The 26,393-nt window shown below is 32.0% G+C and overlaps 5 protein-coding genes and 2 long non-coding RNA genes across 14 annotated transcripts in view; 2 read left to right on the forward strand and 5 right to left on the reverse strand.

Annotated features, from left to right (window-relative positions):
• The window catches only part of LOC125386521, a 68,431-nt gene extending 68,291 nt beyond the window's left edge, over positions 1-140 (reverse strand). Inside the window, exon 1 of the long non-coding RNA XR_007226755.1 lies at positions 46-140. This is a non-coding gene — a long non-coding RNA (uncharacterized LOC125386521). The remainder of the gene's footprint in view (positions 1-45) is intronic.
• On the forward strand, positions 88-3,210 carry LOC100642780 (protein phosphatase PTC7 homolog). Of its 4 annotated transcripts, none has more exons than XM_020867186.2 (5): positions 88-243; positions 1,582-1,761; positions 1,910-2,108; positions 2,211-2,467; positions 3,025-3,210. In XM_020867186.2, exons 1-5 carry the CDS (start codon positions 228-230, stop codon positions 3,072-3,074), a joined length of 702 nt encoding a protein of 233 aa, XP_020722845.1. In that variant the 5' UTR covers positions 88-227; the 3' UTR covers positions 3,075-3,210. The 4 variants fall into 4 exon arrangements, with proteins under 4 accessions (XP_020722845.1, XP_012172908.1, XP_012172909.1 ...); XM_012317518.3 differs by lacking the exon at positions 88-243 and adding an exon at positions 632-1,318 and having other exon boundaries at positions 1,582-1,743; XM_012317519.3 differs by lacking the exon at positions 88-243 and adding an exon at positions 633-1,318 and having other exon boundaries at positions 1,582-1,719.
• On the reverse strand, positions 2,568-6,954 carry LOC100642979 (derlin-2). 4 transcript variants are annotated; one of them, XR_007226753.1, is made up of 8 exons: positions 6,377-6,954; positions 6,216-6,281; positions 5,954-6,121; positions 5,727-5,849; positions 5,477-5,640; positions 5,241-5,396; positions 5,065-5,160; positions 2,568-4,976 (listed from the first exon to the last, which is right to left on the reverse strand). XR_007226753.1 is itself a non-coding variant. In XM_003401590.4 (6 exons), exons 1-6 carry the CDS (start codon positions 6,467-6,469, stop codon positions 5,294-5,296), a joined length of 717 nt encoding a protein of 238 aa, XP_003401638.1. In that variant the 5' UTR covers positions 6,470-6,953; the 3' UTR covers positions 2,568-5,293. The 4 variants fall into 4 exon arrangements, 1 of the variants encoding a protein (XP_003401638.1); XR_001099407.3 differs by having other exon boundaries at positions 2,568-5,160; XR_007226752.1 differs by having other exon boundaries at positions 5,065-5,396; positions 6,377-6,953.
• A 356-nt stretch (positions 6,955-7,310) lies between these two features.
• On the forward strand, positions 7,311-10,107 carry LOC100642541 (vacuolar fusion protein CCZ1 homolog). Its single transcript, XM_003401586.4, has 10 exons — positions 7,311-7,838; positions 7,948-8,042; positions 8,130-8,223; positions 8,331-8,546; positions 8,620-8,795; positions 8,877-9,020; positions 9,098-9,243; positions 9,323-9,584; positions 9,673-9,800; positions 9,873-10,107. The coding sequence occupies exons 1-10, from the start codon at positions 7,764-7,766 to the stop codon at positions 9,923-9,925; spliced, it is 1,389 nt and encodes a 462-aa protein (XP_003401634.3). The 5' UTR covers positions 7,311-7,763; the 3' UTR covers positions 9,926-10,107.
• LOC100642423 (probable 28S rRNA (cytosine(4447)-C(5))-methyltransferase) lies at positions 10,094-12,566 on the reverse strand. 2 transcript variants are annotated; one of them, XM_012317514.3, is made up of 7 exons: positions 12,432-12,566; positions 12,186-12,316; positions 11,702-12,078; positions 11,469-11,636; positions 11,197-11,392; positions 10,740-11,108; positions 10,094-10,665 (listed from the first exon to the last, which is right to left on the reverse strand). In XM_012317514.3, exons 1-7 carry the CDS (start codon positions 12,529-12,531, stop codon positions 10,201-10,203), a joined length of 1,806 nt encoding a protein of 601 aa, XP_012172904.1. In that variant the 5' UTR covers positions 12,532-12,566; the 3' UTR covers positions 10,094-10,200. The 2 variants fall into 2 exon arrangements, with proteins under 2 accessions (XP_012172904.1, XP_003401633.1); XM_003401585.4 differs by having other exon boundaries at positions 12,186-12,319.
• Positions 12,432-26,393, reverse strand: part of LOC100642305 (guanine nucleotide-binding protein G(o) subunit alpha) — a 35,844-nt gene continuing 21,882 nt past the window's right edge. The window contains exons 6-9 of the mRNA XM_003401584.4: positions 24,695-24,823; positions 23,122-23,251; positions 21,641-21,794; positions 12,432-20,618 (exon numbers count right to left, since the gene is read on the reverse strand). Coding sequence (XP_003401632.1) covers positions 20,431-20,618; positions 21,641-21,794; positions 23,122-23,251; positions 24,695-24,823 — 601 coding nt within the window. The 3' untranslated portion in view covers positions 12,432-20,430. The remainder of the gene's footprint in view (positions 20,619-21,640; positions 21,795-23,121; positions 23,252-24,694; positions 24,824-26,393) is intronic.
• Positions 25,026-26,016, reverse strand: LOC125386525. The gene is made up of 2 exons (XR_007226759.1): positions 25,895-26,016; positions 25,026-25,357 (listed from the first exon to the last, which is right to left on the reverse strand). It is a non-coding gene; the product is annotated as an uncharacterized LOC125386525 (long non-coding RNA).

A 26,393-nucleotide genomic window follows, 5' to 3' on the forward strand; every position in this document is an offset into this window, starting at 1 on the left:
AATACATATGTTTTCGTTTACTACTAAACATTCAAAGAGACTTACGTTTTTATCTCTTCATAAATCTTACAAAATTGTCAATTCTTTTGGCGAATGATCTTTTAATTTGCTCTTTAATTCCTATTTTAACGACAATCTCGCTATCAGAAGTTCATCCTTCGACAATTGGATATGATGGAAAAACTGTCGCATACATACACAGGAACACAGGCAACTCTCGCGGTGATATGATGAAGATTTTAGGTAAGGTTTCTCAATTTGTTTACTAAGCCGTAAAGCTTTTCAATCAAATTGTTAAGCTTCATCTAGTAGTGAATTGATAAGCACATCGAATCGCACATGTATGTGCATGTGACAAACAATCCGAATCACTTTGAACAAGTTTCGATACAGATCGACAAGACTTCGGAAGTTTCAAACTATCGAATTCTGTTCGAGGTGATTCGAATTTTAATATGTAATTTTCAAAAACATCGAATTTTCAAAAACATCGAGCTTTCTCACTTCACGATATTCGCGTGCAACGACCCCGTGCATAGTTACCGTTTTCACCCAAGGATGGCGTTAAATGTAAAACTAAAAATTACTCAATGAAAATACCTATTAGATTGCAGTGCTCTTTGACTTAGTAGTCGATTTGCAAAGCACATTTGACGACATTAGGACCTTGCTCTTATCAGACCTTCCGTGTACCTCGGTCTGAAGTCAGATGCGAAGCATATATTATGTACATGCATATGTTGTTATGTATGTAAGTGCAATGTTAGCGGTGTTCAAGTCGATTAGCTAGAAGTACTGTAGCACCAGTAGGTACTTTCTCGGGTTACATCGTACCAGGAGATAATTTCAATTGGAATCGCGGTCACGCCGATCTTCGTTTCTTCTCGCGTGAATCGGAATTCGAGAACAGAGTGGTCGATGCCAAGTGCGATAAAGCGAATAGTTGATAAATTTGATCAATGTTACATGCACCTCCAACAAAAACAACAAAACATGCCTCCGATACGCTTGTGAATTGACTGCACGATTCATGCAGATTCGTCGTTTAGTTAATAAAGATGTGCGTCACAAAAGTTTGAGCCTCACCGTACAATGCAGTCCATTTATTGGACCGGCAGGCTGCTGTCTCGGACGATATGGAATGGCATATCAAATTATACAGCGTGCGCTGATCCTAACGTGAATAAACGCCGCGAAGCATCTTTCATTTCGGCTGTGTGTGGCTTTCCGAAAGATTTTACACGAGGACGTATACGTAAGGGACAGTTCGGTGATGACGCTTGGTTTAGTGCCAAATTCAAGACTGTCGAAGTAATAGGTAATGTTACTCTGCCAGACCCATGGAAAAACAGTTCTATCGTTGCAACGCGTTGTCCTGTATTCGCACATGACTGATAGTTTGCAAAACTCCTAGATGTTTTACGTTTTATACTTTTTCTTGCCGTTCCAATTATATCCGTCGATATCAATTCTCTGTCAAAAAGAAAAACATTTCGATAAAACATAAGAATCCTAATCTCGACTATTACTATTAGACATTTTCTCGTCTAGTAGAATTTTACAATTCTTCGACCTTTTTAGGCGTAGCGGATGGTGTAGGCGGATGGAGGCATTATGGAATCGATCCAGGAGAGTTTTCTAGTTTCCTCATGAGAACTTGTGAAAGACTGGTCTCTATGGGCAGGTTCACACCTTCTGAACCAGCTGGTTTATTAGCACGTAGTTACTATGAATTACTAGAAAGTAAACAACCCATATTAGGTATTAGAAGCAACTTGTGGTTTACAAATTTTTTTTTTTTTTTTTTTTTTTTTCTTCATATTTTGCGAAGATTCTATGTTTCCAGGGAGAAGTGGGAAACAAGGTTACATTAATGTAATTAATGTAATGTGTTGTATGGCTTTTTCAGGTAGCAGTACTGCATGCGTTATAGTTCTCAATAAAGAAACAAGCAGCATTTGTTCAGCTAATATCGGTGATAGTGGCTTCGTAGTTGTAAGAAAAGGAGAAGTAGTTCATCGTTCTTCCGAACAACAACACTACTTTAATACCCCGTTTCAGTTGTCTTTTCCACCTCCAGGACATTCTGGTCTGGTGCTTAGCGACAGGTATTATGCTTTGCAAGTACATTGTCAACTTACATTATGTATTTAATATAACGTCTCGTTAACATACTTCCCTATTTACAACATTGTATATTTTAATTATAGTCCAGAATCTGCGGATACTTCGAGTTTTGGAGTTGAAGATGGTGATGTAATTCTTTTAGCAACAGATGGGGTATTTGATAATGTGCCTGACCAATTACTTATCACGGAAATGCGTAAAGTTCAAGGAGAAAGAGATCCTACTAAGATACAAGGAGTTGCCAACTCGATAGCCTGGATGGCTCGTAGTTTAGCTTTTGACGGCGCATTTATGTCTCCATTTGCACAAAGTGCTAGAGAGAACGGAATTGATACTATAGGTATGTAAATCATGTCGACGTTTAAACTACCATATATAATTATTTCAGAGCCGAATTCGAATGCGTAGTCTTAATATTTTCCAGTTATAGAAACACATAGTTCTTAACAAAAAATATATTCAATTTATTCGTACCATACATTTCACAATTTTTCTTATATATCTTATGCATGTACAGAGTGTTGTTTACTTTGGTAAGAACTTTGTAACAAAGCAATTTCCCTTCTGTACTTTTTTAACTACTTCTTCATTCTTACATCTAGAATAAAAAGCTTATACAAATATGCTGTTTTTTTCCTTCTTCTTTCTTCTCTTTCCCTTCTTTCCTTTTTTTCTTTTTCTTTTTTTTTTTTTTTTTTGTCTTTTACTCTTCCTTTTTTCATTTTCTAACGAACGAGTAGCTATCTCTCAAAGTAAACACATTGATGGTTCAAAAGGGATTTTATTACTAATTTGTTTAAATAGGATAATCATTTCGCTTATCGTAGGATAAACAAAACTAATATAAACATATAAACATTAATGTGTATATCCAAAACATGTTTCTTCATGTTTTAGGTGGTAAACCAGACGACATTACAGTGCTTTTAGCAACGGTGGCAATATAATAAAGTATGTACAATAGAGTCTTGATCATTGTATTATAGTCCATGTCATTGCGTATATGTACCTAGTTATACATCATGATATCTCGTTATGATAATCATTTATTATTTAAATCTAAATAAATGGTTTTGTAAATCATTTCCCACCTTAATTAATTTTTTCTATAACCGCTATAAAAAGACGTTATTTTTTAAAATGAACATCGATGGTTAAACTTATTTTTTGACTAGCAAGAGTTTGCATGTAAGTATACAAATTTTATCGAAATATATCGCAAACAAGAAGTTACAAAAGTTGTTACTTTTGCGGACGATAACAGTACATATCATATGGCACAATAACATAATAGCGCAACACTGTAATGTATTATGAATAAAAGTTATGTATCTCGTTGGATTAAATATTCAAAAAATTATAGTATATTTCACGAATGGTCATGTAAGAACAAATGTATTTAAAGTTTAATTGAGAATTAAATGCATTCGATCTCTTATACTACTATGCATAGACTAATAACATGAATTTATACAATAATAATTTCAAACTAAATTGAACCATTTTATTTCATTGTAATGGTCATATAAATAACAGTTTTACTTAATATTTACAAGAGGGATACTATCTAGTTAAATCCCCGAGGCTTTCATAGCCTAGATTCTTGCAGTTAAAATTGTTAAAGTCTTCGGTATATTAACTGCGTTCTTTTGGACGATATAACTACAACTCCCACACTTACAGTATACTTAGAGTATAAGATATATTTTTAATTGCGCTAGCAACAGAACATCGCTTATTTTCCAAAAGGACGCGAGTTACACGCGCAAGTCTCTCACAGCTTTAACTACCCTCTACTTAGTAAGTAATACATAATCGTTCAAGTGGAAATTCTTTGTAATACTTTGGCTTTTTGCCGATGTATACATTGTCATATTAAGTTTAACAAATGTATTGTTTTATTATATATAGTAGAATGCAATCATTCGATAAGTAATATGAATACATCACAGTATAACATGTAATATGATATTCTAAATTCTAAATCGTGCAATCAATTGACGGTAAAGGTCATTAATTTACTAGGAGAAAACAAAAAAATGAAAACAGCTACATTTACCTATGAACTACCAACTGTCTTTGTTAATTTACTAGTATCTTTTTTTTTTTTTCATTCTTACTCGCATATTATAAACATCACAAAAAAGGAATGCCATTTTATGTTTTATTTTGAAATTGAACAACACTATATTTTATGTTATTTTTTATCAAATGCCCATTAAAAAAGAAACTGTGATGTATTCTGTTATTTACAATATTATATATCTTCAGACATGGTATCAAATGTATTATTACATAATTAAAAAAGACTGGAGGATTATTTATAACAGGAGAATAAATAAAAGTATTTACATCATTCGATTATGTAAGATTTTTACAATAGAATCTTTTGGAATCAGGGGTTTCAATTTTGTGTTTCTGTAAACATTAAAAATAGTATTTTATACTCTAGTATACGAGTCCTTTCTTGTTTAACAAAATGTTACACAGCGAAAATCTAAAAGTTGTAATTTTCTATTTTCAGTTAAAATTGTATATTGTATCAGGCACAAGATTGTAGTTAAAATTCATGCTGTGCATAATATAATTATTACGAAAACAGTATTTAAACGAATTTTATGATAGATTAAATACTTACTGAAATGAAGTTTCAAAGAAAATTTAGAGTAGGACAGTTCGCATTGTTCTCATCTAGATATCTTAAACTTTATACAATATAGAAATTTCGCAAATTATATCTGATACAATCTATGTTAATTAATGAACACAGATATACCCCAAAATATTTCGTTTTCAACATATATGTTATCAATATGAAACTTCTTTGTATTCTCGGAAAATCGTAAGCACTATAAATATATCACAATAGTCGATTATCTGAGAAATACTGTTTTCATTTATGTATATTATTTGCATAATATATTCTGAGATACATACAGAAATTTTTTTTGTAGAAAAATTGTAACCCCTGTAGAAAATTGGAAGTCTTATCTTTGTTATAATTTTTCCATTACATGTCACATAATGTCAAGGCTGCAAATGTTTAGTACTTTTGTTAGTGACTGGGAAAATCAAGGAACAATGTTGTATATGTAGCAGTGTAAAAGTTTTACTTGATATGCCAATTGGTAATAGATGGTTTGGAAGCAGGACCTTGAATTTAGAATCATTGCATATTGGCTTCTTGACCCCAATTAAATCCACCAGGACGATCTTCAGGCGGTGGAGTATAATCTGGATCTTCTGGGTGTGCGTCAAACAAAGTCTTACTGTGAACAAACAACAAACGATAATATCGCCTTTACGACATATAATTTGGAACGATAACCGTTTTATCCAAGTAACTTACAGTATTTGTGGAGTTTTAAGAACACGAAAACCTCCTCGTAAACGCGGAAATACATCTTCTGCAAAGTAATACATATGTCCCACAGCCATTCCGACTAGATCGACCCAAATTGTATTACCAAGAAGTACAGAAAACCCAAGAAGCACCCAAGGCAAATACGGTGCCTATTTGATAAAAAAAAAAAAAAAAAAATACATTTAAAAACAATTCACACTTTTTCCCTCCATAAAATAAGAAATTAAAAACTTACTTGGAAATTTAAAAGTCCAAAAAAGTTTAATCTAACAAACGGATTTCTCCGAGACCAAACATAAACCAACATAACTGTCAATGCATGGCCCAGGAATAACAAATTAACAAAAAATGCAAATGTCTATAGTAAGCTTAGGATAATTACACATAATACAATATATCGGAGTTATATTTACTTTATCTGTAATTTAAGAAAGACAATAAATGAAACGTTAAAAAGGATACAATCATACATATGCCCCCAAAAATGAACATCATTACAAAATCAGCTGTTCTTCTGCGAAACGATCCTTCCTCTAACATTCGACAGTATCGATAAGTAAAGATCATATTGAAAAGAAAATTGAAACCCATATTTCCAAAGAATAAAAACGTAGTTATCAATCTCCATAGCTGAAAGAATATTTATATTACAAAAGATAATAATCGTAAAATCCACAAAGCTGATGGGAGGCTGAGGAGTAATAATTAATAGATACTTATTTACCTGATATTGTTCAATGATCAATGTGGGATTAAAATATAATCGAAATGGTGATACCAAATCTAGTTGCTAAAGTGGGAAAATAAAAATAATTTGATAATTATATTTTGAGAATGGCATTTTGCAGATATAAAACTATCTTATGAGAAAAACATTTTACAAACCACAGCAAGAGACGTGATGACACAAGCTGTTGTGTAAGCTCGTGTCACCACAGGTATTTGCATGTACTCCTGCCGGAAAGTTTGATAGGCCATTGGTGTATCGTCACGATCTTCTGTACACCTAAAGACCAATTTCTTTTCCAGACTCTTCGCCCTTATTTTTTTATTATCACATGTTGTTCATTACTGTGCGTTATCTAAATTTAATCATTACCCACATCACGACAAATTTGTTATGTTCAGTTTTGTACACGTAATACGTGAAATTCGTTATAATCGAATAACACGAGTTTCGATTTTACATGGCTATCGATAGAAGTTTCGTGGGCTTTTCGCATTCGTGGAAATGTCGCCAAGATGTAACACTTATTAGTCGAACTTATTTAATTACACGTTTCTGTAGAAAACGGAGGAAAATTTTTATAAACACGAAAAGATCTTCATGTTCCTAATTCTTACAATACAAGTTTACGATAGTTTTGTTAATCTCGTGACTAAATTTGAAAAATCTACAACTAATTCACTCATGTTGATATATATTTTAATATTTGTTGTATTTCAGCAAAACATTTAATAAAACAGATATACAGGCTGTTAATTTATAACGTTTAAATTATCGATTTTTAACATTCAAGCTATTCATTTATAACTAGACCGTGAATTCCTATGGAGGTTCTATATTTGAGAATATGCTTAAAAAAGTAGAACCTCGGTAGAAAACTATTTTACCTATCGAGTATTATACAAAGCACTGTACTTCAAACTTTATTTATTTACATACATACTTTTTCATATTATGTATATTCTATGTAATTTTGCATTTTCAAATTTCCTATAAATGCATAAAAATCCGCAGTCTATTCATAACGTTTATGCTATTCATTTACGACAATTAGGCTGTTAATTTATAACATGCTCCCGACAACACACATAAATAACAATTACTCGTGAACCAAATATGATACAAGAAGCCTTGCCTGTGATATTATCGATCCTTTGTATGTTAAAAGTCACAAAGGTTTATCCATTTAAATTAACATAACAGAGAAATATAAACGATAATAAATATAAATAACGTGTAATATATATTTAATTTTATTATAAAATCTATACGTATATAATATTTAATGTTGAGAAACACATCATGTATCATATGACACTGGTGACAATAAAGCGTGCTGCCACCTCAGCATCTATGTATTAAGTTTTCAAAATAATTTATCAACTACATTCTGATTGTTCAAAGTTGTTCTTTATTTGTTGGCTAAAATGTTTCAGCAAAGAAAACGCAAATGAGCCTCTAAATCGATAAGTTATTGTGATAACGTTTTTGCATTTTTTATATGAAAAAAGGGCTAAATATCTTTTGTTTAAATTATTTGTCAAAATGTCATCGAAAACGGAGGTTACATTAGAACATTTTTATATATTCAATGGCACATATGCAAAAAAAGAGGGAGAGGCAAGTAAATTAAATTTATCAATAAAATATTTACATACAAAAATTACAAAAATCTTACACACTACATACGTACAATGCAAGTGTGTTCTTGTGTATTTTTTGCATGCAGGAAGAAAAAAAGATTCTCTATTATTATCCAGAAAGAGATTTAGATGTTCAAATTAAAAATATAGGACTCAGCGAAGCAATTATTAAATTTGCGCAGTATGTATAAACATATTTTTCTAGATTCTAAAGTTTCTATCTTTACATACAATATTAAGATTATGTTCTTGCATTTCAAATTTTTAGATCATTTAATCCTGGTCAACCGTGCGATTATTGTCATACGCATAAAACTCGTCAAATTTATTATCAACCAGAATCAAATTTTTGGATGGTGATGGTAAGATTTTATTGCTATCAGAAAATGTAGAAAAGAATATAACATATAATATTTTATATCATATAAAATTCATGAATATTTGTGCATAGATTTCAATTGTTTCATAGATTGTCGGTGTACCTTACATATGGAAAGAGAAAGATGGTAACAAATATACAGAATATCAATACGATGAAGTTTCTAGCAGTGTTTGTCAATCTATATTGAAGCAAGCGTATGTTATGTTTAGACTATTTATGGGATCATTCGATACCATTATTAATGAACCTGATTGTGGGTCGATAACGTTATTAAAACACAAACTTGAACATTTTTATTCAAGGGTAAGGGGAATTCTTAAAATGTACTGTTTCTGTATTCTTCAATATAATTTTCAACATCATGTATTTTTCACAGTATCTAATGTCTTTAAAGTTGAATAATAGTGATATTTTGGATGTTTTCCAAGGCTTACAATTCTTACCTCTTGACAAAATAACATTTTTACGGGTTCAGTGTTTTATGAATCTTGTAGAAGCCATGTTTTCTCAAGTGAAATATACTGCATTTCTTTACAACGATCAAGTTGTATGGTTAGTAATGTAAACGCTGTCACAATATTATAATATAATATATGCGCAACAATTAAAGAATTAATGCCCGTTATCACTTAGGAGTGGTTTGGAGCCAGAGGATATGCAAGTAGTTTATAATTATCTAGTGAGTACGCTTTTACCAGCTCATCTTGAAAAAGAATTACACGAGGGTTCAATGCCCAGAAATTCACCTTCACCATTTACTACAACTCACTATGGAAAGTTAGTACAAATGCAAAATAATTTAATGTTCTATATGTAACAAAATAATAAGTTATATATATGTATATATCTTATAGATTTGTCACTGGCCCATCTAGTATTAATGAACCAAGTTTAATCGGTAAATCTCCTAAGGTATACATCAATTATTCTACAAAACCGGTGTCGTTATATTTAGTTGTTTACAGAGCATTAAGCGCTACAATATGTTTGTTTGTTGACAGTAAGTACCTTTCCCTTTCTCTTCTCTTCTTTTTAAATAATCGTGTAAAAACTTTAAAATTGGAGTGCTTATTTTACAGGCAAAACAAGTTTGTTAATAGATTTCTTTAAAAGCCTGGATAGTTTTCTTGGACCACAATTAACTACACTTGTTAGTTCGGTTGCAGAACAATGTGCTAAACACGTAATAGTTTCGTCGGAATCTTGCAAATACCTGTATTTTAATAAACTTAATTTAGCATATAAAAGTACAATACATCCGGATAATAGGCGATGTTCTAATGTGCTTACAACGCCCGAAGTGTTGAGAGTTATCACTGATATATATAATGACACCAATAAGTTAGTACATAACACAATAATGTTTTGATGTAAGATTATTATTTTACAAATGGAATACACTTTTTTTTTTATATATATATAATTTCAGATTAAAAGAAGCTGGAGAAATAATTATAAAAACTATGAGCGATTATTGGGTTGTTGGAAAGTTATCGAACTTGAGGGAATTTTTTGTAGTTATTCAACAAAAAAGTGCAAGTATAATGGAAATAGAAGGTATATACGTTGTACATGTATGTATCTATATACATAAAATTATATAAATATAAGTAATAATTTTTATTTCAGATGATGTGAAAAAACTATGTGAAAAGGAATTAAAAAGTATATTTTTCCATTAATGGAAAGGCTTCATAAATTCACTAAGTATAAAAATTTAACGACTATTTTATATGACGATTAAAATGGCTGTTTACTCTTTTAATTAATATACAAGCAATATATAATCTGAAATATAACACTGTAACTGTGGAAGTAATTTATATATAAAGTTAATGTAAAATATAAAATCTGTACAGACAAATTATATATTTTTAATATATTTAAATTGTTTGGACAGCATATTTCCAAATATTACAACTATTATAAAAATATTAATTTATTTAAAAAACGACCATTACTCAAAAGTTTCTTCCTCTGCATCTTTGTTTTTGTGAATAATATTGGAGAACTTTTTTAATTTCGCTACAAAAAATCCGTCCATATTGTGCACATGGGGATAAAATCGTTTGGTTAATTTCAACGAAGGATGAAATCTGTATTGTCTATAACTGGTAAAACCTTCGGCGCCAAATTCCAGTCCGGTCGGTATTAATTTAACATCACGTTTCTTAAGAGCAAAATCAATAACCCATTCATTTTCTTCCGGAAGAATCGAACACGTAGAATAAACGATAATCCCACCGGATTCCGAACGTGCATTAGCACAGTCTATAGCCGCCAAAAGTAATTCCTTTTGTAATGTACAACAACGCTGTATATCTACTTCATCTTTGTTTGTTTTAACACTTGGATCTTTTGAAACAACACCAGTACCAGTGCATGGTGCATCTAATAATACTCTATCGAAACCTTTAATCACCTGAAAGTTATACATTTTAATTAATTTGACCATATCATATGTTCAACGTGTTCATACATATTATTAATACTTACTGTTGGTAACTTTCGCCCATCGTAAGTACAAACGATTGAATTCGTGATGCCAAGTCTGTGAAAATTGCCGACAACTGCTTTTATCCTTTCTTCGTTTACATCGTTCGAGAAGAGTACACCTGTGTTTTTCATAAGCGCTGCTATGTGTGATGATTTTCCTCCGGGCGCGGCACACATATCAAGGACCCTCTCGTTTTCTTTAGGATCCAAAGCCATAACAGGTAAGAAGCTAGATGCACCCTGAAGAATGTAATGTCCTGCTAAATACTCTGGTGTCGCACCCATAGGCACTTGCGACGAATAAATCACTAATCCAACTTTTGTCCATTTGCCAATAGGATCTAAATTGACCCCTCTGTTGATCAAAGCCTGAAATATTAATATCATGATAAATTAAAGGACATTGAAGATATCTATCAATTATAATAATAATATTAATATTTCATTTAATAAATACTTCAGCTAAGTCGCGACGACGTGTTTTCAATATATTCGTTCGTATCGTCATAGGCCTCTGGACTTCACTTGCTTCCAAAAATTCTAATAACTCATCCAGTGGAAATATTTGTATCAGTTTTTCCATCAAGAAATTATTATAACTATAGTATGTACATAAATCACTTCTAAGAAGGTCCATATATTCAGTACGCGATCTTCAAAAAAGATAAGAGTGTACAATTCCTTGAAATTCTTCGATGAAATAAAATCCCTTAACCCTAAGACATATACCTATTTATATCGCGCAACCTTTTAAAATCTGATAATATCATAATAACGTCTTTTATGCGTTGTTGTACATCTTTCAGATTAGTAACATCTGCAAGCTCTTCTTTAGTGGGAAAAGTAAAGACACATTGTTGTAAGGTCATATCGTGCATTTCCTCCTCTGCTAGCTTTCTAATAAAGAGAAAGTCAATTAGATTTTAAATGAGTAGTTTAATAGAATAATGAGTGATGCTCACTGTTCTTCTTCTTGCTTCTTTTTCAATTTCTTATTTGCTTTCTCAATAGGAAGTAGATCAGCATCATCGTTATTAGAACTATCACCATCTTCCTCACTTTGATCTACTTCCTCATAATCCATTTCTCCATTTTGACCATATTCTTCATTGTCGCTGGATCCTTTATCAGTTTCATCCTCTGTGTCATTGTCAAGTAATTTCTTTCTTTTAATCTTTTGTTGCTGGTCTTGTATTACTTCTTCATTATCAGACATATTAATATCATTGTCAAACTGCATTTGATCATTTTTACGACTGGAACTGTCATTTCTTGGACCTTCTTTAAGAGATTTCTTCTTTTTCTTTATTTTTAATAGTTTTGAGATATCTTTTAGATCCTAATACATAAAACGGTGTATTTTACTGTTGCGTACTTATATACATATATAAATATATAAACATATAAGTTAAGACTTAATCATTAGAGAAAAAAAAGAGATCTTACATCTTCATTTACATTGTCCTCCACCTTCTCGCCACTCTTTTTCTGTAATTTCCTTACTTTTTCATTTAACTTTTGTTTCTTTAATAATCTTTTCCTGGCTCGTTGCTTCTGTCTATGACTTAACTCCTTTTCTTCTTTTATTAGATAAAAGTTATATGATTAGTTCTCTATATACTCATGCAATATGCAATATATATACTCATATTTAAGGTATATGTATATGTATAAATAAATTTCTCTGCATACCTAGTACTCCCTTTGGAAATGTTGGATCTCCTTGTTTCTTTGCTTTTCTTCCATGACCACTCGACAGAGTTGTGTCATTAAACTTAGCTTTTCGTCCCATTTTAATATATTTTATGCCACGATTGTTATGAAACAAGTTTTGATATTTTTATTAAACGGAACGTGATATTTTATTTCGTGTATATAACCTTTACATTTTCTATTATTACATATTATTATATATGTTGTTACGTCTATTATTATATATCATTATATTATATGTTATTTATATACATAAGAGAATTAGACGAAGAAAACAAGAAATCTCAAATATTGCTTGGAACCTTTTTGAAAAAGAACACGTGAGGTATAACCTGTCTTTTAATATTTATCATTTAGCTCTACGTAGATATTACCAACTTAGGAAATTGTGAGAATACTATATGAAAATGAAATATTTTTTCTTTAAAAGTTGTAGACATTAAAAGATGTATGAATATTTGTATAAGAGAGGTTTGTATATTTTTTCTTGCACAATTAGCCTCAGAAGAATAAAAAGATCAAATAATATCATTTTATCGAATAAAGTAACTAGCATAAGATAGGAAAATTGTATGTATTTCGTTAAATGTTCCTATATTTTTATAAGAAAAGTGTCCTGTTGCATGGCCTTTCCAACAAGGTTTTGGGGCATTTGGCGCGGTTGCTGCCCGTGAGGTGCTGAAGCACTCTGTTCGCGTAACAACTTCAAGCAATTCGAAAAACGAACTCGACGTTTAAGTGGAGTAATACACAACGAGAAAGATTAACTTGAACAATAATTTATATTTAAAATTGAGTTATAATAGATAGAGTACTTTAACTAAGATTTACATTTTAATGAAATTTACTTAGACTCTGAGCTCAGCGTGGCAGTTCTAACAAATTCTACGATTCAATGATTCAACGATTCAACGATTCAACGATTCCAATTATTTGGGTCGCAGAGTAGCCCATTTATCTGCTCGGATTTTACACGACAATCTATGATTTACTTATTATCCAGTAACGCAAATTATTATTAACTAATGCTAATAAACATTCATTCGATTGAAGTTTATTATCGAAGGAGTTTATCAAGAAAACAGACGAAATAGTAGATTACTGTAATTCTTATTACATTAATAATAATTGGAAGAAAATACCGTTATGTACGAAGGATTCTGATATATATAGTACATTGATTGATTCTATGGAATGGTTACCAATTTTATACCATCCCTAGGGATGGGATGTATCACCGACGAGATACAGGATAGACGTAACATTTGTGACATTAGCCTACCGACGTCTTGCTGTTTTGCTGTCACCTGACCGGTTTGACTCCCTATACCATTTTCGTGTCGCATGCGACATTATCAATCCAACAAGTTGTTCGGAGGGTATCGTTGATGCTCTGACGATACGCCAAGGAAAGAATTTAAACTAAACGAAAAATAATGATGACAAAAACTCAGTAAAGCGACAACACACGGCACGAAACTTAGTCTAGTCTTATAATGGTGGTAAGCCGAGCACGGCTAAGAGTATCAAATTTTCTTAATAACCAAGTAATCAAAACAGTCCTCGTCATCGATAATGGTTATCGATAATTAAAAAGATTTATTTGAGGTTTAGCATCGCTATTTCCCATTTAAACAAAAATTACACTTTTGTCCGTGACTCTTTTCATAAAAATTTGAGAAATAAGACATTAACCTACACTTGGTTTTATTAATAATCATAAATTATCGTAAAAATATTATAAAAAATCTGCACAGATTATACAGCAACAATAAAAGAGAGATATTATATTATGAAATCAAAATACCAGGTATATAAGTACTTACTTATAACGACAAGAATGATCGCTACTTTTGACTCAACCGTTTATTCATTCTTGTATATACATATGTAAAACAGCGTGATGTGACAATAAAAACCGCTTATCTTTCTTTGTTCGTTTATTTCGACATTTCAAGATGTATGGACAATTATTACATAATAATTATATATATTTATATATGTATAATGAGAGAGCATCCTCCTCTCGCAACTTTTCCCTCCTCTTCCCTCAAAAAAGTCCCCCTTGCCAGAAATGTGCCTCACTCACTCTCCCTCACACTCTTTCTCTCTTGTTCTCTTTTTCACAATAAAAGAATGAAAAGGTAAAAGTAATAAGAAAGAAACGGCGTCGATTCGTCGGGTCTACGGATGATTTTACGAAACGATCTTTTTTCTGCTGCGCGCATTATTTTTTAATCATTTCACGATCATGCGAATGATAGTACTCCTCCCACGATGTTTCATTATTTATTTTTTTGTATTTATTTTTATGTTTTTATTCCATCCACGTCATCTTATTATCATTTAGCGTTTACTCGATAAGATTATGAACGTTACCATTAATCGTTACAATTACAATAATAACACTAGTGTTGGTTACTCCCGTACTTGTCTCGCACATCCATCTATCCCCACCACGCGGCCATCTACCCCCACCCAGGAATCCTGACGACACGTTCAAATACTGAATTACAGTTGATTTTGTTGCACACTAAGGTTGTCAATTATTTTCTTTCTCTTCTTTCTTTATTTTCATATTGCGTGTATCCTTCGCATTTCGAAAGATCGATAGTAATAATTTATCGATCCAAATACGTTTATTTCTACATATACCGCGATACCGTTTTTATTCTTCGTTCTCCTATTAAAATTTTCACCTTCGTCGTTTTCTAATCATCTCGTGACCCATTTTTGTTCCTTCCTCCCTCTTTCGTTCACACATCATTCGTTTCGTACTCGATATTCTTCGTAATAAGAGTTTTATTTTTGCCCTCGTGAAAAATATTATTCTCGTTTGTTAAGTTCTTCTCGGTTAGTTCGTCTATAAAGAACGTTTTCTTCTTATCTCGCGATGATTTTATTGTTTGTTTTACTTCGTTAGTATTCGTCTCCTAATTTATAGTTCGTACGTTGTTATCCCGTTTACTAAAACTCCTTTCGTATTTTTTTTGTAGGTTTTTATTCTATTCTATTTTTTCTTTTTTTTTTTTCGATTTTTAATTCTCATTGGAACTTACAAACCGTGAACTGCTGCTTCTCGATAATTAGGAGCAACGATAACGATTTCTCGATCCACAATCTAGTAATTTCTTGTTCCTTTGTTATCTTTCAAATGCAAAATTCAAAATTTGAAATTTCTTTCGTTGAAGATATATAGTGGTAGCTGTTAAGTTAACCGCTTGAGCTGGTAAAAAAGTTGTAGATTGAAAAATCGCGACTTGCCATAGTTCAATAATTAGCCGGATGAGAGTATGTGTGCTTATTACAAAACAATAACGTTGGGTCTATTGTAAAATAACAATTTATAGCTTGTGGCATAAAAAAGCGTCCGAGGGCGAGAAATATGTCGTCGTGCAAAGATCGAAAGATTTTCGTGGTTTTTTCTTAAAAATCCCTGAATTTCACGCTGGTAAGCGAATAAGAAGAAAATTGAAATAAACGAACGAAATAAGTGAAAAAAAAAAGAAAAAATAAGTAATTTAAATGAAAACGATAAATACGAAAATTTTAATGTAGAAATATTCATGAACGTGGCTCTTCCCATTTTTTCAAATTCAGAAGCAACCCTCGAGAAATATAGGGAAATTTCATTAGCAGCTTCGACTGCTACTGGCGAGCCTGATCGGGTAAAAACCAACAAGAATGAAAAATATCAAGGCGATCACTGCTATACACAGTTTAATTCATTGCATTTATCCTAGGCGGTTATAATAATAACTGAATTACAATTTCTAAATTCGAAATTGCACACCCGTTACGTATTACAATTATTTCGATTTACAATCTATTGTTATTCTTTATTTTCATTTCACTGGTTGCTTCTTCTTTGTCGGTTGAAACTTAAACTTTTCTTTTCTCTTTTAAATCAATCGAATCATTAATCAGTAGTTTAAATTTGACGCCTCAAATATTCTAACCGATAGTGTAAGTATAAATATAAAAGCTACATCTTCCTGTCAATTTATTATCGATTACAGATATTGAAACGAACCGAAAATTAATAATAATAGTTAAGAGTAATAAAAATCCTCGCTGCGAAAGAAATAAATCAAAGCAATCACTTCCCCGATCGTTACACATTTCTTTTTTGTACGAGCTAGTACGTTCTCTATTTGACTAGAAGTTCTATATGCGTACTTATTTATACATAATTATGGCTACTACATATAGGAATACTTAATTAATTATAATCGATAGCCCTAAAATTTATATATTAACTTTTACAGTAATATGGCAACGGCGGTGACGGTAATACTATTTTTTTTTTCTTTTTTTAATCTTGTTTTTATCCTCTAGATCCAACTAACGATATAAAAATAATTCGCAAAAATCGACGTATAAAAACAAAAAGTGAAAAAAAGAAAGATTAGGAAAAATCAAAATCGAAACGTAGGAGAAAGGTGTTCTTTCTTTTGATACTAGTCGTCGAAAGAAAAAATAGTGAAATTCTTCTTGGCCTTCTTCAAGAAAAAAAAATCTGTCCTTCATATATACATAATTCAGATTAATTTTGAGAATTAATTAATTTTTTCTTTCTTCCTTCTTCCCTTTCTTTTTTTTTTTTTTTTTTTTACATTTGTAATTATTGTTCTACTCGATTCTTTGGTTCTTTTTGGTCAAACACTCCTCGATATTTTAATTTATATTACAATTGAACAGCGACGAATTACGATTGCAACTATTTTAAATAAATTTAAAAAAATCTCGAATTCCCAACAAACATTAATTATAAATTTAGGATATAATGTTTTCTAATATAAAAGTTTTAAACAAATATCTTTGGTAAAAAGATTTCTACAAAAATTCTCAAAAATTCTGCCACAACTCCTCATTTCAATCGCAATTGCAATTCTGGAAAAGAGAGTGAAATCTTTTCCAGAAAAAAAAACAAAAAAAAAAAAAACAAAAATAAAAGGTCGTTCAAATAAAAAGATTATATATATATATATAAAGAAAAAAAAAAAAAAAGGAAAATTGATACATCGTGCGATGATTAAATATGAACCAAGGAAAAATAGAAAACGGGGAACTGCGTTTGACTGTACGTGGAATGTTTCGGTCTGCACTGATATTCGTTTTAAAGCCAGTAAGGACTGCTTCGATGAAAAAAGAAGCGTAAAAAAGACACGGCTTCTGTCGATCCAAAAACACTATCGCTTAATACGAAATCAAGATTTCATCGAATAATTGAAAACTCCTTAAACACACTTGACCTAATCAAGAAACGTAAAACGTAATTGCGTAAGAAGGTAACTAAATCGTACGAAGAAAATTCGGAAATTCAAGGATCCTAGCTTCGTTGAGTGGAACCTCTTTCACTTTTCGCAAATGTAAACACTTCAACGTATGTCCTATGCAGAATGTTTCAGAAATAAGTGGCCAAACTTTGGTATCGTATTCTACACTATACCACGGTTCGGCCACCTATTTCTGAATACCCTGTATATTCGTGTAACGTGTGTACGCGCGCGCGTGTGTGTGTGTGATTGCGTCGTTGCGTGTAATTGTGCGATCGTGTGCGTACAGTCGCTTAAATGTGCGTGTCAATGGAACGAAACGAAACGAAACGAAACTGTTGATTCAATCGAAGGGAAAAACAGTGAAGAATTCTTTCTCATGTACGATGCGCCATTTGCGCCCATAGCGTTACGAATCTTGCTCGAATCGTTGCCAAAAAATATTTGACGAATCGGAAATCGAATTTTAATGAAATATCTACGCATCAAGATGTTCGCGTCTTTTTTCCGCATGCTTTGACAATCTTCCACTATTCTGACCTTATCTATCGAGTTTTTATGGTTTCACTTAAATCTCACTTGTTTCAATCAACGGCGTTTCTATGCTTTTTACACGATTTTAGCGCAGTTTTTATTTAGTTTTCTAAACCGAAAGGAACTGATCGAAAACCGAATAGTATAATATTATACGTATCCGACGGATGTAGGAATCGTAGATTTGCACGGAAAATATAAAATATTTTGTACGAGAGAAAAATATAGTTTTTTCGTCGGTTTCTTGTGCGCGACTTGTGCGATCGGCGATGAACGTAACATGCTTATTCAACTAAAGTTAGAATAGTTGAATATTATTATACTACTCGTGAAAAAGGAAAATTGCATTATTAGCTTATAAATCGTTTCTTGCCAGGTAGAAAATTTAAGTGTTTGTCGAATGAACAATTTTTGAAGAAATTATTTCTTTTACGAAAAAAATTTTAAAGTTAAACTATTAACTAGAATTATTTGCTACATGTTAAAAAAATTTTGTCCAGCTTAATTTTCTACCTGAACAGATAACTATATTCTTTCCCTAATTTACAATAAAATCAGATGAAGGATCTCGAGATTCGAGTGTGCTTCGTGATTGGTCTTTGTGCGATTTACCGCGAAATGTATGAAAAATCTGGATTGATCATTGTGCGCCCTCTTTCAACATATTCCTTAATTCCATATTTTTGATTACGAAGGACTTAACTATCGAACTACCTTTGACCCATATAATTTTTTTTTTAAGTAAACAAATAATATTATACAGGCTTTTGAATCTTAACAAAATTTAAGATATGAAATTCGATCATTTGTATATAATTTTTTAATTTCAAATATCGACAGAAAAGTAGATTTTTATATATAACAAATCCACCAGTTCTGGCAGTTAACAAAAAGATTGATCACAGTACTCGGTATCGGTTTAATCGATTGTTCAACGTTAATAGACCGACTCAGACACAATCGGTTTAAAATAGAAAATGATCAATGAGTAAGGGCAATATTAAGTCCTCTGTAATTAATACAGCAATCAAATCTGATTATGACATAGAAAAGAATGTTTCTTTATTGAGAAATTCATTTTAAGATTGGATTCGGTACATAAAAGCAGAATAGTAAATAACTGCAACTTCAATCCAGATGTATTTAGCTCGAAGGATTAATTAGCTGGAAACTTTATTCCAAACTTTCTATTCTCTTCCAGATATAAAATTCAAATCATAAGATGAATTTCTCTAGTAGAGTAACATTCTTGATGCTGCTGAGTTCCTGCTGAGTTAAAAGTTCCTGCACAATTCTCTGCTCGCCTCAAAAGACAATTAGAAGAAGCGGATTTATTAACGGTTAGAAGCACAACAGATATTATTTTTCTAATATCAGTCAGTAATCTGACAAACCTTTCTCAGTTCCTAAGAAGTTCCTAACATCTACAATCGCTGTTCATTGAATTAGAATGGCGTCCTTCGTTTGCCTTTAACTTTCCCATAAAAGAGTTTGCTAACACTTCTCAGTTGTGTATAACGCAATGAGAACTGTTGAAAATTTCATGTGGTCTTAATTCGATCACCATGGCCAATCGAACCAATGCTATTAGTGAAACTTTACGATTCACGAAAGTTACAGATTATCCTCGCATAATGGTGAGAAATTTGTTGGCGAGATAAATAAGATTTTACAAATCGTAAGTTATTTGATCGTTCCATTCAATGATGAATGATAGAGGAGAATAATATAGTAATTACTAAATTATTATGCAAGAGGATCCAGGAATTGTACGAGTGTTCACTGTTTACATAGCAGCACTTTAGCAGCGCATAACGCATAGCGATGCGTAAACATCGTGGAACTGCATTCGAATCATTCGGTATGATAAGGAGAAAGGTTGAAAGAGCTGGCACAAAGAGGTGTCTGATAAAAAAAGTCGAGAAGGTATCCGCAGGTGGTCGGTAGTAGTAGCGGTGGTACATAGGTGTATCTCTTTTTCTCGTTCCCGTTCTTTCAGCCGTTCTCTCCCCCTCTGTCACGCGATCTTTCTCTCGGCAACCTGACAATCTCGCAGTCTCTCATTCTCACGCGCTCCCCCGTTCTCGCGATACATGTCTGTCGTGTTTATGCATGTGAGTGTGAGTGTGTGTCGGTCGATCGGCTCCACGACGGGAATATTTATCCTAATAGAGACCGCAGCCACGGAGATTATTGGCGATAATGACGTCTGTGACTGCGTCGAACACGAATTGAATGTTATCGGTATCAGTAGCGCAAGTCATGTGGCAGTAGATCTCCTTAGTGGTTGACTTGTTTCTCGCCTCGAATTGCGCCTGGATGTACGCGGCTGCTTCGCCGTACTCTTGCGCCCCTGCGGTCAGACAGACACGTTTCCTTATTACTCGTTTAACCTAGCCCATTTATGACTGAATTGTATTCCCCTATCATTAAAAAACTTTCAAAGTTTCAGCAAATAAGAAAGAATCGTTCTTGGCTAGCGTGATTTCTTAATTTTTTTTTTTAATTTTAAAATTACCCCATGTCGTTATACGCCCTTTATTCGATCAAAACGTAAGAAAATTAGAGGATCGCGGTAAAATCAAAACGGGAAGAGATTATATTTGGTTGTTGTTGGATTACGTTTGTTTTCTTAGTGGGTGTATCAGGAATTTCTTTAAAAAATTGAAGATTTAACCCTTACGAACGAGGTTGGTAACATCTGGCAGGAAGTTCTGTTTTAGATTTGCTTTCTTCAGACATACGTTGCTTTCTTACATATTTCGACCTTCGCGATTACGTAAAAATGAAAAAAGAAGAAGGAAAAGCGAAAAAGGGAATCAAAATTGAAATTATTTAACTTGTTCTACAATTTCAGTTTCTATTACCTAAAAATAATGTACACACTCGTACCGAAAATTCAGAAGATGGATGACATACGACGAACGATACGTATTTAGATCAGTGTATCTCAAACAAGAGGATGTAGCTCTCTTGTGGGACGCGAAGGAATTCCAAGGGCAGCAACAGACTACGGACTTTTTATAACAATGAGAACTTCCCGCATTTATTTTTACACCACATGTAACATATGATCTTCGCTAATAGATTACGCTATAATTTTCGAAATTATACGAATTTCTTTTTACTGAAATGCGATACACACTGGTCGCTCAATAAATTATTCGCTAGATTAATAAAGGTTAACAAGAACAATATGAAATCTTTTTACAGTATTTCTATTTTCGTTATAAATAATAAACAAAGAAAAGTTTAATACCGATGGTGAAAGCGTGCATTTGACATGGAAATAGAATTAATCTGTAATTTTTCGTTCACAAAATTCTATAGATATAAATGTGAAAATGGATATAAATGTGAAAAATATTTTCTTACCGGCATATTCGGGGAAGCAAATGGTGAGCGGAGACTTGCGAATTTTCTCCTCGAAAAGATCCTTTTTGTTTAAGAAGAGAATAATCGAGGTGTCGGTAAACCATTTGTTATTGCAAATTGAGTCGAACAGTTTCAAGCTTTCTTGCATTCGATTCTATAACAGACAATTAACACGCAAACATTAATAATAATTAATGTCCAAAGATATATAACTATGATCTAACATGATTCTAAATGTACGAAATATCGCATGAAACAAAGAGGTATAGAAAGAAATTTGTAAAATAACGTAAATAGCAAATCATTCCAGTGGATCGAAGAACGAGGGGTTAATCAATGGGGTCGTTCCACGAGAACTCGTTAATTTCCAACAATTGCGGTTTATCACGTTTTCTTCCCACGTAGGATTCTCCATATGCATCTCCATAAGTAGCGTGTGCATATATATATATATAATGGCGCGAAAAAAATGTTCGAATCTTCTCTTTATGGTAGAACAGGTAAAGAGATGAAAAGACACTTAGATATGTACGATTCTGTCAATTATTAAGTATTAAATATATTTCATCGTAACAACAACTTTATTCTTCGAAAAGCTTCAAGAAAAATATCAAATAAAGCGTAACAGTTCGTGAAATACATAACAAAGACATAACAAAGTGTGAAAAAGTTTTCGGGAATGACTCGACGTGAGACCACATTCACCCGTAACTCGCAAGTTTCATTGTTACGAGATATTCATTGTTATCGAGAGTGAATTGACTAATTCGACTTTTGATGCAGGCTAATTCACTGCTATGCAGTGGAAGTATAAAGTAAATTCTTCTTATTATTAACCGTTATTATTAAGAAAATACAAAGTATACCTGGCATAAGGAAAAATGAAAAATATACGAATATTAATCGTTCTTTAGTAATTTCTTACCGAAAAAAAGAAAATAAAATAAAATAAATTAGAATATATCGTAGATATGTTGTTATCTTTAAAAGGGTCTACAGTTCATGATACACATACTATGTACATTTCTATCGTATATCGTACACCTATCGTAACGTGAAGAGGAGACCTTTTTGAAAATCCGAAGACTCTGGAAACTTGTGTGTGTTTTAGAATTCCTTTGTTCACTTATAAAGTTCCAAAACTCTTGATATGGTAAGTGGAGATCAGTGCAGTTTAATTTTCCTTGGCTTCTTGAATTACTCTATTGTTACGAATTTCACCATCGCGCGCCGTGAAATATCACCTGTCCTTTTGTGTATACACTATGATCTTCTATCACTTTAATATAAATAAACTAGTTAAAAAAAGTCGAAATCATCCAGTTTTTTGTCTAATTATTTAAAACATTGAAACTAATAAAACAAAACTTTATTAGTTTTATTGTCATTTATTAAACTATGTTTATTATGTATTACTAAAAAAAGGTGAAATTGTCAAGTGAAAAAAAAAAAAGAAAAAAAGAAAAAATGCGAATAATTACCGTCGTTTCGTCTTCGTGCAGGACTTGATCGTACTCGGACATCGCAACGCAAAATATGATCGCGGTAACATCCTCGAAGCAATGGATCCATTTCTTACGTTCGCTTCTTTGGCCGCCCACGTCGAACAATCTGTAAAGAAGCAATGGTATACCGATGAACAAGGGTTCGGAAATTCATTGGATAATTAATTAACAAATTGAGATATGTCAATCTGATTTTATCGATATTTCTATCCTCCTATTACATTTTTATAGAAAATAACATTGAAAAACAATATTACATTTATCTAAATGTAGTTTATCTTAAATTTTATTAAAAAGAGGATAATCAATGCACGCATACACACGCACAAAATTGTGTTTAGAAACAATGGAAAAATAACACGATAATACAAATTTTCAGTTTTCTAATTGCGAAGGACAAAATAAATTGTCAGTTTTAATTATATAATATTTTTGTAAATGTAAATTATATTTCGATATAAATACATAATTATACATAAATAATGTTAGTATACTATTAAGAGAGCTAAATGCAAATGTAAATAGATATAAATAAGCGTGAAATATATCTAGAAAGAAACATTTCTTAAAGTGACGTTAATTGAAAGAAGGAATGCATGTGCTCAGTTTCTTAAATTGTCATCCCAATGATTCATGCTCAATCATTCATAAGTCATTGCTCTTTCCCTTTAGCCTACCACTCTCCTGCCTCTTTGCTCAATTTCTTTTTTTAACCACTCAGATCAATGTTAACAATATTCCACGTGGCAATATGTTCCTTGATTTTTAATGTTGCTACCATACCAGAATCTCCAAATATTTTTATCTAAAAATTATATTACCACAGTGTACCACTATTTATAATTAATTTACGATTAAAAGGATTAAATTACTAGTATATATGTAGATATTTCATATCTAAAATTTGTGTATATCGTGTATTACGTTACATTGACAAGAACAAACAAAATTGTATACGTTATTATGCGCATACAAGATAGGAATAATCATTCGATTGCGGAATAGAAAACAATCTCCTGTCTGTTGCCGGTACACCCTAAAATCTCCAAAAAGATAACATTTTTTTCGTATCAGTGGTGTTGATAAAGTTGCACCTGTATCCATCTTTCTAATCTGTAAGGATTAGATCAAAACCAGTCAGTCTTTTATTTTCTTGTCCTTGTTTCTTTGTATCGTATTCATTTTCATATTAGATAATTGTATCGAGCATATCCTTCTGTTAAATTAACTATTCTTTGCAATGCTCTATCTAAAAGTTCATTTTCCTCCATTGTATGATTTCAATGCCATCTGGTGGCGATAAGAGAGCACTTTAATATGACATAGTTGAAAAGGAGAATAACCTGTCAGGTCCAAAGATACGTGTCCTTTAAAAATAGACGATAAGTTGATAAAGTTTCGCAAAAGATCAATAATATGGATAATGGTTAGTAATATTTCTTACGTATGTAAATTTTATGTTTAACACTTGTTATGTTTAACGTGTATTATCAGAATCGTTTTTGTGCAATCGTTTTTACGCGAATAAACATCTGACCCGGGTACTTACTTGAAATTAAGATTCTTGAAAGAAAAATGGACTTCGACTATTCCCGTTGTTTTAACACGGGTCCTTAAAATATCTTGCTCCGTAGGCTGATAATCCCTGGCCCCTAATCGGTCTAGATCATCCAGGAAACTGGAATTTCAAGGCAAAACGCAGGACCGTTAGTTATATTTTTAGAGAATTCTTCAACATATCGCAGATTAAACGATCCAGAGAACCATTTTCTTAATTATATTTAACGCATATTTAAAGAGAAATAAAAGGAAATAAGAAAAAGTGTTCGAAATTATTCTGAAAAAGTATTTTACAATTTTTTCTCACTATTTAATTTTGAGTCGACATTAGGTCATTCCTAAAAGATTTAAGATATTAATATAATCTACTTTAAGTGACACTTTCACACGTGATGTAAAGTGTTTCCAGAGACTTCTAGAGAGTAAATGACATTCCCCTCGTTCTAAATTCAGGTCGTAACCGAGATCGTGTTCGATCGATTTTTTCGCTTCTTGTGATTTAGCATTCATTGCCAAAGTTGGATGCACCTGTAGCCAGGCGCGAGCACTTTCATCTTATCGCGCTGCATGGTTTTTATATTGGTTTTCGTGGCTCGCACGTACGGATATCGGCCAGGCTGATCGATATCGGGTGTCCAGAAAAAATGGCACGCTATTAATATAAAATAGGAAAACGTTACCATGCGTTGTTCGATAATTCCTTGTCATTTTGTTCTTCTTATGTTACCGTGTTGATTAATTACTATAAAATGTGAATATTTAGTGTCAGTAGATTAAAAATATCGAAAGTATATCAATAATGATATCATAAATGGATATTAATATCTAATATTTGAAATGTTAGATGTTTTATCACAAAATATTTAATTATTTATAATATTTAATATATTTGAATGTCGAGTAATAATTAAGTTGACGTATATATCTGTAGTATATAATAATAATGATAGAATAATATAAAGAACAGAAAGCAATGATACAGCATTAGAGTCCATTGTTATCTATAAAATATCCGATATATGGTAATAATAATCACAATAGATCCGCAATCGCAACCATCGTAAGTAAGTAAGCATGTACAATGTGTACGCAACGGGCTAGTCGAGGTTAGATTTACACGCGTGGATCATCTTTCGTTGTCAATAACTCGAAACGCTGATAACCAATAACCGAGAAAGAAACAGCTTACATTTCTAAGAAATCTCATATTTACACTTGCAGACATCCTGTATACCGTGAGCTGTAACGTGACTTTATCACCAGTTGCTTTTCGAAAACATCGTAGATCACCCGCGTTTCGGTTACTATCGTTTACAACCATAAGGCATAAGGTATAGTAGTTGAAATATATGGGGTGATCGAATACACTTGGCGCTCTCATACTTATACTGAAATCTTTATATCGAACAATATATGTATACAAAAGTGAAAAGTATCAAGAGATATAAAACAATCGTTTCAAAACATACGATACAAACAATAAAAGATGTAACGATTACTTTATAACATTCGTTTTCTAATTTAATTATTATTGTTAAAAGCAGTCGTACGACGAGACTTTATGCTTGATAATCATTATTGTTGAGAAAAATTTTAAAATACAATAGAACTCTAAAAAAAAATTTTTCCCCAAAACGGGGTACTGGTAGATTAACAAGAACAAAATAAAAAGAGTTAGCAGTTTCATG

The sequence above is a fragment of the Bombus terrestris genome, chromosome 16 (assembly GCF_910591885.1).
Source record: "Bombus terrestris chromosome 16, iyBomTerr1.2, whole genome shotgun sequence".
NCBI classification, from domain to species: Eukaryota; Metazoa; Arthropoda; class Insecta; order Hymenoptera; family Apidae; genus Bombus; species Bombus terrestris.